General features: G+C 41.8%; 2 protein-coding genes across 4 annotated transcripts; one reads left to right on the forward strand and one right to left on the reverse strand.

Moving 5' to 3' along the window:
- Positions 1 to 171: 171 nt before the first annotated feature.
- Positions 172 to 6,325, forward strand: LOC124063303 (lysine-specific demethylase 9). The gene is made up of 7 exons (XM_046396816.1): positions 172 to 799; positions 1,254 to 1,921; positions 2,670 to 2,807; positions 3,798 to 3,940; positions 4,050 to 4,217; positions 4,329 to 4,437; positions 4,542 to 6,325. Exons 1-7 carry the CDS (start codon positions 232 to 234, stop codon positions 5,070 to 5,072), a joined length of 2,325 nt encoding a protein of 774 aa, XP_046252772.1. The 5' UTR covers positions 172 to 231; the 3' UTR covers positions 5,073 to 6,325.
- Positions 6,326 to 6,991: 666 nt separating this feature from the next.
- On the reverse strand, positions 6,992 to 18,871 carry ptpn22 (protein tyrosine phosphatase non-receptor type 22). 3 transcript variants are annotated; one of them, XR_006844085.1, is made up of 27 exons: positions 18,532 to 18,871; positions 17,085 to 17,193; positions 16,528 to 16,604; positions 16,277 to 16,372; positions 16,046 to 16,084; positions 15,821 to 15,892; positions 15,629 to 15,688; positions 15,230 to 15,372; positions 13,055 to 13,121; positions 12,886 to 12,963; positions 12,605 to 12,694; positions 11,546 to 12,107; positions 11,375 to 11,440; positions 11,168 to 11,245; positions 10,905 to 10,976; positions 10,656 to 10,783; positions 10,153 to 10,180; positions 9,833 to 9,931; positions 9,645 to 9,713; positions 9,419 to 9,555; positions 9,252 to 9,279; positions 8,438 to 8,500; positions 8,065 to 8,156; positions 7,940 to 7,970; positions 7,768 to 7,848; positions 7,509 to 7,679; positions 6,992 to 7,467 (listed from the first exon to the last, which is right to left on the reverse strand). XR_006844085.1 is itself a non-coding variant. In XM_046396814.1 (26 exons), exons 1-26 carry the CDS (start codon positions 18,631 to 18,633, stop codon positions 7,618 to 7,620), a joined length of 2,529 nt encoding a protein of 842 aa, XP_046252770.1. In that variant the 5' UTR covers positions 18,634 to 18,871; the 3' UTR covers positions 6,992 to 7,617. The 3 variants fall into 3 exon arrangements, 2 of the variants coding, with proteins under 2 accessions (XP_046252770.1, XP_046252771.1); XM_046396814.1 differs by having other exon boundaries at positions 6,992 to 7,679; XM_046396815.1 differs by having other exon boundaries at positions 6,992 to 7,679; positions 9,419 to 9,552; positions 18,532 to 18,869.
- Between the last annotated feature and the right edge of the window lie 775 nt (positions 18,872 to 19,646).

Consider the following 19,646-nt stretch of genomic DNA (forward strand, 5'->3'; position numbering starts at 1 on the left):
CAGAAGTGAGTGCGTGCGAAGCAGCACGCATCCAGCTCAGTCTGAACTCCAACTCCCGCGAGGCTTTGCGACATCAACAAACTACATAACCCAGAGCTGCCTATTTTTACGCGTGCGCACTAGGCAAAGCACGCTGAAATAAACTACAAATTAACGCCGTAAGGACTACAAATTTTGGGGGACCTGCGCAGTAGGAAGCCCGAGTCCTTTAAATGGACTGTACGTGCAAAGATGGCAGCTCAAGTCGACTTGCTCCGTGCAAAAGTAGAAGAGGAAAGGCTAAGGAACAGTCTGGACAGGTTCATTAAAGAGAGGAAAAAGAAGAAGAAGAGGAACCTGTCGCCGTCAGCTGAGAAGCGGGAGAGGTCTGAGAAAGAGGTGAAGAGAGGGAAGCTCCATCATCACCAACACGCTGAGCGTCGGACCCACCAGCCGCATCAGCTGCAGCAAAATCCTAAACCACACAACTTCAGCGCAGGCAAACATGTCCTGCACAGCCACAAACACAGCCACCACCACCACCACCACCAACACCAACACAATCACAGTCTCACCAACGGCACGAAGAAGAACCTGCAGCCGACTTTGCCTCCTCCGCGGAAGGTACCGGAGCAGCTGCAGAAGAAGCGAGCGGTGCCTCCCGAGCCACCTGCGCTCTTCACTTTCACGCCTCTCAAAATGGTCAAGGCCAAGCCCCAGGATTTTAAAGAAAAGCACAGGGACAAAGGCCTGAAACTGAAGCAAAAGAAGGAAAATGCCGAGGCGAATGTGAAACACTCTGAACTGACGAAAAAGAAGGGTGAGTTTCATGATGGTGTGCATATTCAATCTTGTTCAAAAACAACTATTTCTTTCAATGGATTTCCAAAGTCGTGCCAGAGACCAGCATGAGCCTTAGAATTTTTTTTATTTTCGCTTACTTTGCAGTATATTTTGGTGTAATAGACTTGAAACTCTTCTGTAACGTTGACCTCCCATCTTGCAGTGGAGACGCTTTCTACAAAATGCCAATATGAAGAATTAAATGAATGTACAGCCTGCTGTGCGCAGACACTTAAGTTTAAGTTTGGTAGCTCCTGTGCGAACATATTGGGAATGTGGGTTGTATTTCATGAATCACCATAGCTAACTCAATGAATGATGCCTTACTTAAAAATATGATCAGGCTTCATATTCACTAGGATCACCTAAGATTTTCCTCTCCATTCTCACTTTACTTACCCTTTTATTTTTGCTTATTCTTGTCCCCGTAGAGCCGAGGCCCCACAATGAGAATGTCAAGTCTCTAACACTGGAGGAATATCTCCTGAAGAAGAAAAAGAAGAAGAAGAAGCACCGCGAGGATGAGCACACTTCCAAGAAGGTCCGATACATGCACAACAAAGCGGTTCAGACTGTGTGTTCAGGGCTCGGAGCAGATCTTACTCTGCCCATTTGCCCTGATTCGTCTCTGCCTGGCACGGTGAAGCACGAAAGCAGTCAGCAGCCTGGCAGAGACGCTATGGACGACCGCCAACCCTACCTCCATGCTCTCAAACTGGGACACGTCCCCTTCCTGTCCCACCAAGATCACTACATCCGCAGCTCCTGCCTGCAGACGGGCACCTGGTATGGACGCTTCATGCATGAGGAACGGCAAGCCAATGGTGGGGGAGCAGTTCTGCATGCCTATGCCGATGAGTTATCTTGTCTCAGCCCGGCTGAGATGGAGTGCTTTGCCCAGGAGTTTCTGGAGTTGGCCTTCGCTGAGCAGCCCAGAGGTGCGGCCTCCTATGCCCTGGCAGTGGTGCACAGAGCAGCCTCCTACCTGCCCGACTTCCTGGACTACTTTGCCTTCAACTTCCCCAACACGCCAGTCAAAATGGAGATAATGGGCAAGAAAGACATTGAGACCACCACTATTGCCAACTTTCACTCTCAGGTATGTAAAACGGCACATGGACTTCAAGGGTTTTTGGCACTCAACGAGATCCTTCACTTTGCAAGCTCATCACCTGCTTTTTGAAGAAAATGGGGCTGCAACTAACAATTAAATCTAGCATCAGTTTATCTCTCACTTATGTAATCTATTAGTTGATTGTTAAGTCTATACAATGTGGGAAAATAGTGAAAAATGTCCAAGTTAATGTAATCATGCTTCTGTCCAACCAACAGTCAGAAACCAAAAACATTTAATTGGACATCAGAGAAGTCTAAAAGGTGCGGTTTTTCCCATTCATTTGAATGTTGAGGTGTGGCCACGCTTACTGCCAGGTGAGAGGGTCTCTGCTCACAGAGTAGAAACATCAGACAGGTGTGAAGTGCTGCTGCAGCCTTCTCATTGCTGTTAACCTGTGAGATGAGAAGGCAGACCCTGCCTGCAGTTTAAAGGATTATGGCAAACAAAATTAATATTGTGAGTCATATACTGATCCTGTGGTTATTGCTCAAAGGCCACAGTAATGACTCATGAGGAAATTTCGACATAACATTGGCAGTTAAATGTACATGCTGCTTAATCTGTGCAGGTTTCGTGTGAGTGTTGTACTAAACATTCACTATTCATGCTAAACTACTAACCAGAAAAGAAATATGCACACACAAGTAGTATGTAGTATGCAATGAATGTAATAAGTGTTTTGTATTGAATGGGAAACTCTGACTGACATAAGCTGTTTGCTGTGTCGTAGGTGAGCAGGACTTACTGTTCAGGAACATACCGGTCCGGACCCATGAGGCAGATCAGCTTGGTTGGAGCCGTGGATGAGGAAGTTGGAGATTATTTCCCAGAGTTCCTTGACATGCTGGAGGAGTCGCCGTTTCTCAAGGTCAGAGAACGATATGCTTTTATCACCATTCTAAGTACAAGACTATATAGGCAAAAGTATTGGGGCGCCTGACAGCGACTTAAATGACGTCACATTCTAAATACACAGACAGCTTTGCAGCTCTAACAGCTTCCACTCTTCTGTGAAGGCTTTCCACAACATGTTGGAGTGTTTCTGTGGGAATTTGTGCCCATTCATGCAGTAGAGCATTTGTGAGGTCACACACTGATGTTGGACCAAAAGGCCTGGCTCACAATCTCCGTTCCAGTTCATCCCAAAGGTGTTGGATGGGGTTGAGGTCAGGGCTCTGTGTGGGCCAGTCAAGTTCTTCCACACCAAACTCATCCAACCATGTCTTGGTGTGCTGAAGTGTTAAGATTTTCTTTCACTGGAAGTAAGGGGCCGAGCCCAAACCTTGTTTTTCAGGGGTTGGCCTGTACCCTGTAAATAAAGTTTTGTTACTTAAGGCTTGATAAAGCCTTGTGTACTGACCTGTGCCATGGCAGTCTCAGCAGGGACAGTTTTAGTTTTGTTCCGTCTGCCTTAGTGCATCCATAACTTGTTCACCCCTGCTCTACAGCTCAGGCAATAATCACTTAATATGCAAAATGAAATCTGTTTCTCTCTGGAAGCTCATTAAGAAGCACAAGCGCCGCACTCAATAATAACTGCATTGCTGCTGCCTTGTTATTGCTGTAACATCTGTTCAGTCTCTTGTAGTTTTCATTAAAAGTATGTAAACACAAACTAAATCACATATGGTATTTTGTCATTATGTGGTGGCTTGTAATTACATTTTTTCATCACTTGCATCATCAGCTAGCAACACAGCATACTTGTTTTACTGCTTGTAATAAAATGACTCCTATAAGGTGAAGCGGGATGCCGCTCTCAGCATGGATGTGGAAAATTTCCTGAAAACCGTGAAGCTAAAACTCACAGCTGTGTGTGTGTGTGTGTGTGTGTGTGTCTGTGTGTGTGTCACCACAGATGACCCTGCCATGGGGAAGCCTCTCCAGTTTAAAGCTGGACTGTCGCTCTCAGAGTGACGACGGGCCCATCATGTGGGTGCGACCTGGAGAACAAATGGTTCCCACCGCTGACATGCCCAAGTCGCCTTTTAAAAGGCGCAGGTAAACTCCAGCTGCCTTGGGAAAGCACAAATTCATGCGACAGGGAAATAATTCTGAAAAAACTGAAAATCTCCCTGCTTTCCCCATCTCCTCCTGTCCTTTTGCGCAGGTCCATGAATGAGATTAAAAATCTACACTACCTGCCGAGGGCCAGTGAACCCAGAGAGGTTCTGTTTGAGGACCGGACTAAGGCTCATGCTGACCACGTAGGCCAGAGCTTTGACTGGCAGAGCACTGCCGCTGTGGGCGTACTGAAGGCAGTGCACTTCGGAGAATGGTGACTCCCTTTTGATGTGCTTTGATGAAAATGTTGGTATATCATCATTAATGTCGGTGATGTTTGTTGATAATGTTGTAATGTTTTCTGCTGTTTTGTAATCTGTCACAGGAATAGCCGACCTCGGATAACCAAAGATGTGGTGTGTTTCCAAGCTGGGGACTTCAATGAAGTTGTCCAGAGTCTACAGCTGGATCTGTATGAGCCCCCAGTGTCTCAGGTGAGAACTGGACCCTTAATCCCATAATGCATTAGGAAGTGCATGACATCACTGATCTTTCTCTTTCATTATTAAACATGAAACCACTGTGTTTCCTCCTGCAGTGTGTCCAGTGGGTGGATGATGCCAAGCTTAACCAACTGAGGAGGGAAGGCATCCGCTATGTCCGTGTCCAGCTCTGTGATGACGACATTTACTTCATCCCAAGGAACGTCATCCACCAGTTTAAGACGGTGTCTGCAGTCTGCAGCCTGGCCTGGCATATCCGCCTCAAACAGTACCATCCAGACGAGAAGGATGAGGAGGAGGAGGAGGAAAAGGAGCATCGCCCCACCTCCGGTCGAGTCTCTTTTTCCTCCCATACAAGGCCTGATGCCACAGTAACCCCCTGTGTAAGGCCCCTGGGAGATAACACCAAAGGTGGGGTGGCCAAGACTGAGGAACCAGAGTTCCAGAGGCCAGCAACACCTCCCAAGGAGCCTCAGCCAGCCCCACCACAGCCCGCCAAATCTGCTCACTTACCCCCAACGAACCAGGATCCCCACCTTTCCTTGGAAGCAGTCCCCTCTGGATGTACACCTTCAGAGCCCACCCTTTCAAAGGGTCTCTGCAACACTGCAGAGTTCCCTAAATGACCCCCCCCCAACAGTCTCTCTTTCTGTCTGCTGTGGGAGGAGCATATCTGAAGGATTTGTCTAAAAATGACATGTATGTCAATCAGGAAGCCTTTTAAACTAAATTATTCTCTCACACTTTTTAAAAAATCTTTAATTATTGCTTAAAAAGTTCCCTGGTGTTTCTTTTTTTGTTCAGCCAAAGTGTGCTGTTTAGTAAGATAATATAACACATTTTATATTTTTATTTAAACTGCACCCATACTGGAACTCTACCGATTCAAAAGGTGTGTGTCAAGAAAAGCAACCCTCACTAGAAAATGTATTATTTAAGTTGCTTCCTTGCCATAGGAAATTTTAAATTAACGCTCAAGGCTCAGCTGTTTCATTTTTTGGCAGAATAATTTGATGGAAGATAGCAGCTTCAGCAGTGCTGATGGAAGGAATGTTCACGTGCATAATATATGATTGTTCTGGAAGCATCATACTGACATTAGACTGACTGTTATTTCAGTGACTGAGGCATTTAAATTAACTTTATTCATAAGATGCAGTCAGCTCCATTTAAATTGAGGACTTGGTCAGCTGTCTGCAAAACTGAGCCTTTACTGTTGGAATGAAAAGCTCGACACTTATTGGACATACGGCACATATTTCCTGGATTGGTCAGAGCCAGTAAACATTTGACAGTGAAATTTAGAAAGCTTTTGTTTTGGGAGAAAATGGTTTGTTTTAAACTGAAGAAAATACATTTTACTTTCAGGTTTCAGACGTAGGGGTGTGTAATTGTCTAATCAAACCACAAGCACTTAAAACTTTATGTCAGCTTTGTATGTTGCAGTTTGTGCTGTTCTTTATTTAATTGTCATTTTATACAGCACTCTTTTTCTTACTGTTGATACTGTTTTTGATATTTTATTTATTTTCTCAAGACTCAGCTTAACATCTGAACACAAATTTATAACCTGTAATGAATATTTAAGATTATTATCTAATTATGGGAGCACCTCTAAATGATGAAGACATTACAGCATTTACCAATAATTGTAAATATTATGTTGTTGTTGTAGCTGGGAATACGTGAATGCTGTCCGTGCACTCAAGTCAAATCTCATTTGATCTAAGTTCATTCTCACGTTCAGTTTCAGCTGGTAGTGTCACTGGGTTGATTAAGGCACCATTGCAGAGGTTTGCAACGGAGGTGAATTTCACAGTTCTTTCAAAACAATCTGTCCAAAAATATCTCAACCGTGATCACCCAAAGTTTCCGATCAGAGTACGAGATTTACAGTTCCCCTGAACCTCACAGAGGCTTTCGTTCTGTGGTCTTGTACAAGCGGCCTTCTGTGAAGGAAGTGATGAAGTGCTGCTGCCTTTGCTCTGCCACTGACTACGTCTTAGTGCCTTGTACTGTTTTCAGTAAGCCTCACTTAAAACTGTGAGGTTTACTTGCTGATTAGTAGGATGATAAAATGGGGACTGGCCAAGCAGCCATAGTGTATCTTGTTGTTTGTTTGTTTGTTTTTTTTAATTTATAAAACAAAAATGTTGCTCACATGATGCTTTTTGACTTCTGAATCTGCATGTCACCTGAAGAGAAACAACTACTACATGATGGTGTTATTGGAAAATCTGCCTTTCACACATACTAGATCCTATACAGGAAGCTGGATGGTTATTTTTATTTGTCAGAAATATGACTGTCATAGGGTCTTGATTTACTAGCGCTATGTAGAAATAAATTGACAGTTACAATACTGTCAAATCAGCCTTTTTTCATACTTGTCGTGACGCGCTGTTTTAGAACCAATAACTGCTGTTGTTTATGTTTGTACCGAGATACTAGTTTCCTGCATGATGGGTTAGAGAATGTAGGGATCTGTTATTAATGATATTCACTCTTGTGAGTAGAAGTAGAAAAGAAACAATGAGAATGCATAGACTTTCTATATTTTTTAATAAATAATTTTGTGTGTAACCAGTGTACGTAACACAGTTTAACTGCTTCAGATGCACAGTTAATATGCATCACATTCTCTGTACTTTTAAGATACGCTTTTCAGGATGCTTTTAAGATCGTTTAAAAGAAACTACAGACGGAATTATGACATAGAAACATAACTGACACTGGTACACTGAATGATGTGAAGGTGTCTTTGTGGCAGAAATAGTGATGTGCTGATGAACCAGAGGCAATGCTATACCTGTTGTTTTTTTTTTTCATTTCATGCCAAAAGCACAAACACTCAGAGACATAACTAAATATACTCCTCATGCACAGAGTTTTACAACTTTGCCTTGAGCATTTAAACAGGAAGGGTAATACTTCTCACTGCTGAATGCTCACTTCCTCATTTAAATTCCTCTAAAGGTTAAGGTTTTACTTCAACATTCAAGTCACTGGTCCGAGGGACTGGCCCCCGTTCAACGGGGATGATAAGAAGACCCTTCATGTACTCTGCTGGGGGCGCCACTGTGCTGTGTGAGACAAAGAGAAACAGCCTTCCGTCCTTTTCAGGTCCACTGTATTTGACCTTCCACAGTATCTTCATGGGGGCTGACGGTCTCAAACCCAGGTCTCTGGGTAACTCCTGGGGCCTTTCGGCTTTGAAAAACGGTTGCCAAATCCTGCAGATGATGATGAAGATGGTGTCATACAGTTGGATGTAACGTTGTATGATATGTTAATGTCACACTGAAATGGATGCAGACCTACCGAATTTGAACACTGAAGATGAGGCACCATATGGAGGTGGTGTTCCAGGTTGAGTAGGAGGTGGTGGGGGAGTAATTTTAGCTGAGAATATAGTTTTTGGATGCGTTAATCACACTGTTCCTATGGACATCAGTGCATTTTCTGAGCTTAAATTTAAATTGACATTACTTACGCTTTTGTTTGTGTCTGAAAAACTTCAAACTCTGGGCAAAGGAAACAAAACCATAGATTTAGTTGGCTTCACTTTCACAGTTTTCCTTTGAATAGTTCACTAGTTGTGCGTAGCTGTGGTCTTACCCTTCTAGATGGGCCCTTTTGGATGCCTTTATCTGATTTGTTTCCTGATGTCTCTGTGTTCAGCGAGGGCATGTGGTTCACATTGACTTGAGCTGATGAACGCACAAACGATAGGAAATGAAATGAATTTGTTGCTTTTGAACTTATGCTGATGAAGACCCCTTTTTCTAAACTCTGTTTGCTACATTGAGCCTTAGAAAATAATAATTGCTGAAACAATGATTGCATGTATTATATGTTATTACTATTATTATTATCAGAAAGAACCACAGTCTTAGATGTGTTGGAACATTTTTTGCACAACAGGATTTTGTATTCATGTGAAAGTGGCTACTGTGTAGTGTGCAGCCGTTTAATGTCTGAATTTATTCACCACTTCCTCCTTCAGCCACGACCACAGGAGGTGTATCGAGTTCCCGAGCTGCAGTGAGGGGGTCTGCAGTAGAAACACAAGGATGAACTACCACCGATATAGGCACAAATCTGTTAGATTAATCATAAATAAGACAACAACATATCTGACTTTTCACCAATCAAGCATTTCAAGTTTTGTTTTGGTAAAGGATGCCTCTCAGTGGTGAAAATAAGTACTGCAGAATACTCATTGTAACCTGCATGCTGTTGTCTGCACATAGCAATAACTTTACAAAATGCAATAGACAGGGTGGATTACAGTCAAAAAATCATTTGGTCACTGACCTAAATTTGTACATTAAAAGATTGTCCAAAAATCTAAGGATATGCTTTTAAAGAATTGATCCTATTTTCTGTGTGGATGAAGTCTGATGGGACTAATTTCTGTGAAAGCTATTGCGAACACACAACCAAGACACAGCATCTGATATTATCCTTCATTACGATAAACATGACCACTGTGGTTTAAAATGAGTGTCCTGATGCCCTGATACTTCTGGCAAGTATTACATCAAACCTGTAGTCCCCAACAAATGCAACTTTGAGTAACCTTTGATAAAAACTACAAAGACCTGCTATTTTGGGAAATCATTTGTCCCTTTTTTTAAATAATTATACCCTCAGTAGGAGCAAACAGGCTTGGACTCACACAGAGAAGTCAGAGGTATTAAGAGTTGGACTAGCATGTTGTTGGTTCAGATCTTTTCATGGGACATTGCAAGCATTAATCCTTTAACTGCCTGGTAAAGTCAAATGAAAGCAGAAGAGCTTACCTTGTCTTGAACTTTTAGCTCGCACACTCTAGAGGGAACAAGTGAGATAAAAAATGTTAATGTTTTTACAAATGGAAACTCGGCATGTTAAACACTGAATGTAAAAAGAGTCACTGTTTTGGGTGTGGCTGCGACCCCTCAGGTTTTGACCTGACGTGATTCATTACCTTGCTTCTATTCATAACAACATCTAGGAATTTCTTGGGCTGACTGGTGCTCTCACTCTTAGAGGACAGGCCTTCCCTTGGTGAGGGACAGGTGGTTTCTAAGGGCTGCGGACAGAGGACGGTTGCCTTGTGGGCTGCTGGAAAAGAGCACACTGCACTTAGACAACAAGTACTGCTGGATTGGCTAAATTGGATGTCTCTTTTGTAAGGAGGCAGTGATACACACTCTCTTCTGTGGTGAGGATGAAGGACTCTGGGGTTCTGTCAGGAAGGGGAGGAGTCAGGCTCTCCTCACCTGTGCAACCGAAGATATTCAACAGCAACTTAATTTTAAAAATTGTTTTTGATAGCCGTTGATAATCTCAAAGTAAAGAACAAAGTAATTCAGTCCATCATTCAGTCTGGTGAGCTTACTTTGAGGAAGCAGTGGAGGAGTCAGTGAATCCAGTGGTGGGCAGTAGGAGTGAAGGTATGAAGTTGTATTTGATGCAAGAGCAGGATGTGGTACAGGTGCTAAAGATATCACAATAAGAAATATGCTATTATATGCTACGGAAACGATCACACATTTAGTCAGAACTGGTAAATGTAATAATGTGATGCCATAAGCCTCTCTAAATAGGTTTTAATAGTCACATAAATGATACAACAGTAAATTTTAACTCACTGCCACATAATTACATGGAATAATTTATTACACTGAACTGAACAAGGTGTTGTTATAAATATCCTACCTGTGAAGGTCATTTTTGCTTTGAGGCTCTATGAGAAAGAGAAGCATGTAGCTGTCACACAACAGTTGGGATATCTGGCTCAGACCGCACACTGTGTTTATAACGATCCTCATTAGTTCAAGTGTGCATTTCAGCTTAGTTAGAGAGATGTAGCAATACCTCAGAGTAAAATTACTTCACTTGAGTAAAATTCTTTTGTTAAAAAACCTTACTTAAGTAGTATCACTCGGAAAACGTAATAAAACTAAAGTTAGCAGATGAATGTAGTTGATTGCAAAGTACAACATTTGCCTCTGAAATGCAGTGGACTTTAAGTTTAAGTAGTATAGCATAAAATGGAAATACTCAAGTAAAGTAACTGAGTAATAACTGAGTAAATGTACTTTCCACCATAGCATGTAATGTCTACATTCTCACTCGACCGGATGTGTTTGTCACACAGATGTTGACTTCACAGATGATGAGAACATAGATAATTCCATTTAAAGAGACTTTATTTTTACCTTACTCCTCGCCCAAGGTTTTGACTCATTCTGAGATGTGGCTGCTTGCACTGAGTTACCGGACCATTCTGCAGACCTTCCTATTCTGTTCAGGGTGACTGCCGGCGTGATATTTGACTCCATAGGAACTGAAAAGCAAACAAGAACAATCAATTTCTGTATTTTTCAGTAAAACCTACTATTCACAATCAGTTATTCATTTATTTATTATTTTTTTACGGATTGTGATTCACAGTATTATGAGATCACCTTGATCGGCAGCCAACTCAAATGACTCTGGGGTTCTCTCTGGAAGCGGGGGCACCGGTGAGGGTGGGCTGCCTGCAAAATCATCATTTTGGTACGGATTATACTAAGTGTTTCCATTAAGACATCAAAGAGTCACTCCTGCTTTTATAAAAATAATTGCATTCATTAAAGTACAGTTAAAAAATAATAGTATTAATCATCTTAAGACACGTGGTGCTAAAAGAAAAGCATAACTGAGCATGCTGCAACAGGTATTTCAGTACCTCTCAAATCCCTGACAGCCTCAGCAGCAGCATTGGGTGGAATGATAACCATTAGCCTCTCACAGGGATCCGATTGCTCTGAGCAACAAAATCATAATATATTAGACAACATATATGTCCTCTAATGTCCAGGATATGTGAGCGCATGACGTGTGCTCACCCCAACAGTGTAATTGGATGATCAGAAACTAAACTGAGACCACCAACCTGCACCCACAGCCAGCTCATATGATTCAGGGGTTCGTTGAGGTAGGGGAGGAGGTACCTCTTCATCTGTATCAACATTATGTAGAAAATGCACGTCATTTGATATAAAAATCTACAAAATGAAGTCCTACCACCCTGTTGTCTTTGTTGTTTAAAGCTTTGACCGGTTACCTGAGGGAGGAGAGTTTAACTCCACAGTCTGGTCATTCAGACACACTGTCGGCGCACTGAAGACAGGGCTCACTGTCCATTCTTTTGCTCCTATATTAGAGTCCACTTGTGCCTCCTCTGAGGAAGGGGAGTTCACTGGGGTGTCAAAGTAGGGATCTTCCACCATCAGACAAATGGCTGCTGCCACAGCTGGTGAAGCTGGAGGGTTCAGTGATGGTATGTCATTGCTCTCTTGTATCCTCTCCTCTACTGCAGGGGCTCTCTGGCTGGTATGCACCAGTTTGGGTGAAGTACCGGGTCCCTCTTGCAAGTCCTGCACGGGAGCCACCGCCTCAGGAAGACTCCGGTGTAGGTACCATTGTTGCTGGTCCCTCTGTGTGTCCTCGGATCTCAAGGTAATGAGATTTTCTGAAGTGGAAGGCAAGGGAATGTTGTACTGTGGTAAAGTGTACCTGTCCTCATCAAGCAGGTGCTGCAACTGTGGCACCAAATCCGAATCCTCACTCAGGTCAGAGAGCTCGCTGTCAGTTTCAGGCGTGATAGCAGACGGAGCCATTGACACCTTTAACAGGAGAGCGTTAGTCATGACAGCAAACCATAAATGAACAAAATTAGCATGCAAATGGGAAAATGCATGGCCAATATGAACTTTACATATCGCATTTAGCATCATGCTGTGAGCTACATTCTAAGTGTTGTACAGGCCTAAAGAAATCAATTGCTTTTCTTTGCTTATGTGAAGCAACTAATTTTCCTCTGCTTTTGAAATGTGCTTGCCTCGCATTACAGCCGAACAAATCACTAACTTCTTGATAAGCAGTACAGCAGCCTTACTGATACAAGCATCATTGTTCATTTTTGAATCACGTAGCCTGCAATTTGATTATTTTCCACTCAGATCATATGACTACACTCTGTGTCATGGTGACTGAAACCACAAGCAAACCTGCCACAGCTGTTGTTAATGCATTACTGGTTGTGGGAGGTACACTTGTCAGTTGACAGAGCAAGACATTTCTATGTATTTCTACTTCTAAAGGGTTGTTCGTGGTTGCTCACCTCATTCCTGTGGGTCTGCACATCACAGATATCCTGCAGATATCTCTCAAAAAGTAACTTGATAGTTCTGTACACCAGCTCATATTGTTCCTGCAGTGAAACAACAAAAACCCACTCTGTGAGAAGGCGCAGTCTTGGCACATAAAACTTAAAACACAATTCATCAAATGTTTTTTGATAGAGGGAAGCGTCTGACATGAAGAGCTGTCTGAAACAGGATTCTGCTTGCTGGAAGATTTATTACGTGTGACGCCTTGTTAAAAAATAGAAACAGCGACTACCTTGGTTTGAACCAGCGAGGGCCTCTGAGTTCTCATGTTTTGAACTAAGTCGAAGACACTGAAATCTGGAGTGATCATCTGAAAACAAGTGCACGTGTTAGCACAATACAGCTTGGATCTCTGTTAAATTTAGATGAGCGAAGAAAGCACTGGAGCTCCAATGTCTCACCTGTTTCTTCAGGAGGTTCCAAGTATAATCAATGACACACAGGGCTCCTGTTCTACCACAGCCAGCACTACAGTTACAGCAGGGACACACAATATGACTAATCAGTTAATTATTAGTTATGATCAGAGATGATGGCATCAGCCTGATGGCATTTACAAACAACTGTAATACACATCCAGCACTATAAGCTGATATTACAGTGGGCTAAATGAATAAATAAGTTTATAGAAGTTCAAAGCTTTGACGCAAGACCTGAACATATTCTGTATGGGTTTTAATGAATTTGCTCATTCATAACACCGCAGATGATTGTCACAGAACCCCTAGGAGTACAGTAGCATATAGTCCCATCAAGAAGCCACAAGGGATGGACACAATAACATGACCGTGTGTGCTGTCTAATGTAAAGTACGGCATAAAACACTAAGCTATTCAAGCTTAGTGATGGGGGTGGATCCTAGAATAGAGAGGTGAAATTATGTCCTTTTCCTGCGTGTGTTGGGTGAAAAGAATCATATTTTGTGGTGAAAAGTTTTTGACAGCTGTCTAGTGGTAATATTACTCAGAGGCAGAGTGATTGCCTGCCGTGTGGGTTGGATCTGCCACTGACTCAACATTCCATTTTTAACACGTCATACGCAAAAAGGTGTGGGCATTTCATGGCGTGGCATTGCTTTCATGCTGCATTTTCCAAAGTATTTTCATAGTCACTTAGTGTATAAAATGTAGTTAATCTGTCACATTTAACAAAAACCATGCATTGTCGGCTAATACTTACAAAATCAAAATCTTTCAAACAACATATTTATGTGAAAACATTTCAAGCAATGGACTAATTTGTAAGTGTTTTATATGTGAATGGCCAACTTTCTTTTTATATCATCATCCAATCGTCCAGGTTTTATCTTGTGCAGTTCCCAGTAACAACAAGTGAAATAAAATGAAAGTCGTTTTCTTTATCGCTGACATGGCACAAGTATACACATGAATACGTTTCAATAAAACAGTAGACGTGGGTTTTAAATGAGCCAGAGTGCAAGCGCTGGAAAAACTGTGCGGAAATGCCCACACGAACATTTTAAAATCTAGTGGGTCGCTGGCTCCCCACCTACACGCACTTCCTGTCTTAAAGAAGGGGGGGGGGGGGGGGGGGGGCAGCAGACCTATAAGGCCCAGAGTAGGGGACACATACATGCTGTCCGCAGGCAGTATGTTCTTATAATAACAGCACAAACAAAAAAAAAGCGTAATTCTTTAGTGTGATTGCTACCTTGAAGTTTTCACACATTAGAACTAAAAGGAAGTGCAATGCATTGACACAACTCATCTCCTCCTACTGTAACAAAGACACAACCGCCTGTCCACAAACTATAATCACAATAATCATTCTAAGCTTGTATAGCACCTTTCATTCAGTACATACCATGCAGCTCAAAACGCTCTACATAAAACTGCATAAATCTTTTAAAACAACAACAAACAAAAAAACAACTGATTAAAAGCGCAAACAATTTAAGCTAAACGTTCAGTGGAACTGAGTAGAAAATAGAAATTAAAAGATTTAAAAATAGTTTTTAAGGGACGTCTGAGGCAGAGACAGTCAACTCAGAGGTGCTAACTATTCAGAACCTTGTAAGATAGTAATTTAATTTAGTTCAAAAATGTTATCTTATAGACACAGAGAGATTTCTTGAGTTTTAAAGCTACTTAACATTCTGTAATTCCTTGATTCAGAATTAAAATCTCGCTTCTGTCCTAATTGAATTTCAAATAGCTGTTCATTCTCCAAGTAAAAATACATTTGAAACAACATTTGTTTCAGCACTGGCAAAAAAGTTCTCCCAGTCTGATGAGCGTAGAACCAGCCAAGAACCTTTCCAGAAATTCCACCTACACTGATTGATGCATTCATCAATCAGTTCAATCAATCGGCAGAGTTTGGTCAGTGTGTTAAATCAAGGACGACCAAAAGAGAAATATTAGCCTCGCATGCACTTGCTCTGAGGTAATTCGAGATTTATGGATTTTATTATCACAAAGCAAGCTATGCAATTGTTAATGTACTGTAAATAGGCTGAAATATAGCATAACAGCGTCATAACAGAAGAATCAGATCTGATTGTTTTTCTCAAAAAAAAAAAAAAAAAATTAAGTTCCACTGCTGCAAAATCTGACCTGCAGTGGATGCAAATGGGGACGTCATCGTGGGGTTGATCGGAACGCATCTCATCCAACATTTCCAGAATGGGAGGGATGGAGTCTGGCACACCGTGATCTGGCCATGTGACGTAGTGCAGCTGTGTCAACGTTCGGCTACACTGGAAAACATAAAAGCAGATAATTGGAAATCAAGTTCCTTTTCAGAGCACATTTGCTCACAAGGTCATACAGTAGTTCAAGACAGTGAACTTGTGAGAGCTGAATATTTACATTATTGAAATGATTTTAGCAGACGTTAGTAGATCCTGTCTCACCCTGTAGCAGCTAACAACATGTCAGATGATAATCTCTGGCCTGTCTCAAGAGAATTACACCGAAAGCTGTTCTCACAGTCAGAGTATAAACACTACTTACATTGTGATAAGTCACCCGTAACTTCCTTGAAAGAAAATCGCCTTTATTTTCTTCAGAATCCTGTATAAAAAGCCAGCATTGCATCTTTAAGCCGAGCACTTATTCTTGATTTTGATTTTTAACAAAGGTAATAAAGATAATGTGAATTTCTTTTGTATGACACAAGTGGAAGTAGGAAGTAGTAATACTCACACAATAAACTGTAAAAGGCTCACACACAAATGACTGCTCCTGTTCCTGTGGCCAGTAGCGCTCACACTTTTTCTACAGCATCAGCAGGGAAAGCACATTATTTCGCACAGCAAACCATCTTTATAAACGCAGTGATAATGAGTTCATTCTACGCATCAAACCAACACTTGCAAAGACACGCTGAAGAGACACGACACCCAAAATGCAGAAGTAAACTGGTGTTACCTTTCCCATTTCAAACTCTCGACAGGCCATCACAACAACCTAAGACCGAACAAGATGGCACAAATTACAGTGGACCTAAATATGACTTGATCACATTCTCATGCAGGGGTAGGAAAAGTCAAAAGGTTGGTTTATGTGGCCAAAGATCTAAAGCATGCTAATAGTTGTTTTAAGGGCAACATCATGCTTTGCAACACCTTACTGTGTTCACACATGGCATGTGGCTCATACCTTTACGTTGTACTCCCAAAGCATCCTCAAGAAGTCGAGTACAGTGTGAGGCAGAGGACCCTGAGTGGCAATGTAGGCCCTGGATTCTGATACTCCCTGTTGACAAAACACAGCTCATTGTCAAAAGTCAGAGGATGTTAATGTTGAGCATTTGCACAAACAACATTACATAAATGTACATATGCTACAAGTGCAATTTATAGGAACAAAATGATAGAAACAATCTCTGTGCAAGGACAGCATTCATTTACCTTGATGAAACTGGCATTGATGTAGTCTGTGTCATTTTTAGATGTCATAAGAGTGAGCTTTACTCTGGTGTGGTCAACTGAAAGGAGGGTGAAAGGTGGTTATCGTGTGTGTGAAAGTGGCACAGCTCAGCAGTCATTGACTGTGCTGCATCTTTACATTAACATTTTATAACATTACAGACAACGGCATAAAAGGGAGGCAGAATAAAATGGTAGCATTTCCTGATATGTGAAAATACTTCATATTGTCAAATGACAAGAATTCTTGACTAAGACAGAATTTTAAAGTCCTACATATCACTTTGCATAATTTCAGATCATAACACAGATAAAAATTAATTACCAGACATTATTTGCGTCATAGTTTTTAATGTATTTGCCTCTCTGTTTACTTTTACTCTTAATATACTGGGGTGTGAATACTGAAGTCAAAAAGGCACAGTTTTTTAGTCATATTTTATCTGACACTATCTTAACTGTGGGGCAAAGTCATGTTTTTGATTGTATGTGCAAGTATGAATGGCAAACCTAAATTTTCTCATTTCTGCAAAGCTTACAGGGAACGATGTCCTTGTATCGGTTCTTCTTGATGTTTTCTTGTCTTTCCGCTGTTTTGGAGGGGAAGGTCCTGTCAGTGCGGTACTTAGTTGACTGGCTTTTCAGTCTCTGAAAAACACAAAAGAAATTTGTGCATTAGGATTAACCTATACCTGCATGGAACTTAAACAAAGTAATATGAGTTTATCTACATCATATTCAGGAAGGATTTTATAAACAATCAAAGGCACATTAATTAAGATTGTGATTTTTTTTATAAATAAAAAAGCAGTAATATTATTTTGATGGTTATTGATGCTTTCTGGTCATGGATGACTCAAGTGTATTTATCATCGCCTTACTGCTGTGACCCAAATCAATTATAGCTATGGCAATTTCATGTTGTTAAATTTTCTTTTTTGAAATTGTTTGCAGTATTCTCAAAGTTTTTCCGTCAAACAGTAGAGTCAGAGAAAACAGAGGGTCAAATGCCAGGTAAACTCCACGTGGCTAATTGCAGCACAGCGATCACACGTGGTCAGTTTTTATGTGATTCAGCCACAGATGACCGGAATCTATGACTCACTTTACTAGAAACTGACACAATGTCTTACAAACGGAGAGGATTTCCATCCGGAATTCGCTGTGTGGAAGGACTGACACTCAAATTTAAGTCATGACACATCCATGCTTTCAGGATTTGTTAAGACACTAGTCTTTTTGTTCAGAGGCCGGTTCTCGCGGTTCTAAACAGCCTGCTGAAGGCCCTGCAGACCATCTGCAATGCTCACATCACAGAGTGGTTTTTGTTCACAAAGGAAGTGATGCAATAGACCCCTTCCTCTGTAGTGGTCTGGGTGGTAACAGAATGGCAGAGGGACAGCATGTGAAGCACAGAGTGCTGTTCTCGGGCTCCGGCATGTCACTCATCACCATGACAGCAACCCACACATGATGTCAATCTGTGGCTCAAGACTTCTGACCGAGAGTTTTTTGAGCACATACATGCACCTGGATGTTCATGTACACACACTGTTATGTGTATACAAGACAGAGAAATGTTAAATGATCAAGTGATCAACTTGTTGAATAACCTTTGTTAGTTGTTATCGTGCATTTGGTTATGGGTCTTCCTCGTTCATGCGCCTTCAGTGACAAGCACAGTGCGAAGAGGAAGCACAAAAGTGGCGTTGGAGCCATTATCGCAAAAGTGTGTGAATGTTATTGTCCTGAACACAATGCCTTTTGTGATAATTTGACTGGAAAGCCTGGAAAACGATGAACCTTCCCTCTTATTGTGCTTACTTTCAGTTCATTCAGCGTTAGCAAACATGTCAGTTATGACACGTTTTCCGATGATGAAATAATGAAAGCCAAGGGAGAAATAAGTCTAGATTGTGGAGGCTTCATCTACAATACAACTTACAACGGTGTTTCAAAAACAAAGGAACAAAACACTTGACTCACAGCAAACTCCCCAGAAATGCCATTCGGTGCCTCCTCGTCTGCAGCCTCCTGTCTCTCCAGCTGGACCAGGAAACTCCTCAGTACCCAGGCTTGATGCTCCATGGCTGGCTGTACAGTACACTGCCTGGGATTGGGCACCTTTCACAGGCATGTCAGGACACAAAGGTCCACAGGTCATGGATTAGGAACGCCAGGGCTTGGATTCAGGGCGGTGGCACTTCTGTTGCTGCTGCAAGGAGCGCTTCTCTATTGCAACTCTCACATGAAGGAACTATTGTGAGAGAGCGTGTGAACTGTCTTAGAGGAAGCAAAAGTAAGCGAACAGGTTCTGTGGTCAGATTAAAAATATTGCCGCGCCCCCTGAGTGTCTCTCACTGGGTCCTAAAGTTACACGAGTGGTTGATTGCATGACAATGTCGCAGAGGGAATGGAAGGGAAACACCCACAAATAGAGAGGGACACACATTTATGAATATGAACAAGCGCAAACAGCTGTTCCCAAATTCAGAATGCAATGCAGGCAGTCTAGCCTGTCAGGCAGCATTCAGGACACACGAGAGGAGTGGAGGAGGGATGTGGGCATGGGTGAAGGAAGAGACAAAAGGGGTGGTGAAGTGAGAGCGTGTCTGGGAACCCTGTCTGCAGTTATGCCTACTGTATGTCTACACTTGCCATTTGTTTCTGTGAAAACCACCTCTCAGTAGTAACTCTGCCACTACTTGTAAAGGTCAAATGCCTTAACTTTTTGTAACTTTTTGTTTAGTTGCTTAGCTGTTTGGTTTCCAATTTTACCAATTAGTTTAAGGAGCAGTGGGAGGAACTCTGCTTCAAGCAATGCCTTGTTCAAGTGAGTGAATGCAGAAGTCTTGTATTAGTTAAAACATGCAACCCATTCCCTTTATTGTATAGCAAGGTGGATATTAGTAAGAGTACAAATAAAAATAATAAAAGTGTATACAAATATCTTATATAACTTCTATATGAGGATGGAAAAAGCAGGTTCAGATCATGTGAGAGGAGGCAGCCTGCTCTTCCGCAGTCACATGTGAAATAAGAAGGCCTCTTGTCAGACGGGAAGTGACAACGACTTTGCAGATGTTGGATATCAGTATCAG

The sequence above is a fragment of the Scatophagus argus genome, chromosome 8, assembly GCF_020382885.2.
Source record: "Scatophagus argus isolate fScaArg1 chromosome 8, fScaArg1.pri, whole genome shotgun sequence".
NCBI classification, from domain to species: domain Eukaryota; kingdom Metazoa; phylum Chordata; class Actinopteri; family Scatophagidae; genus Scatophagus; species Scatophagus argus.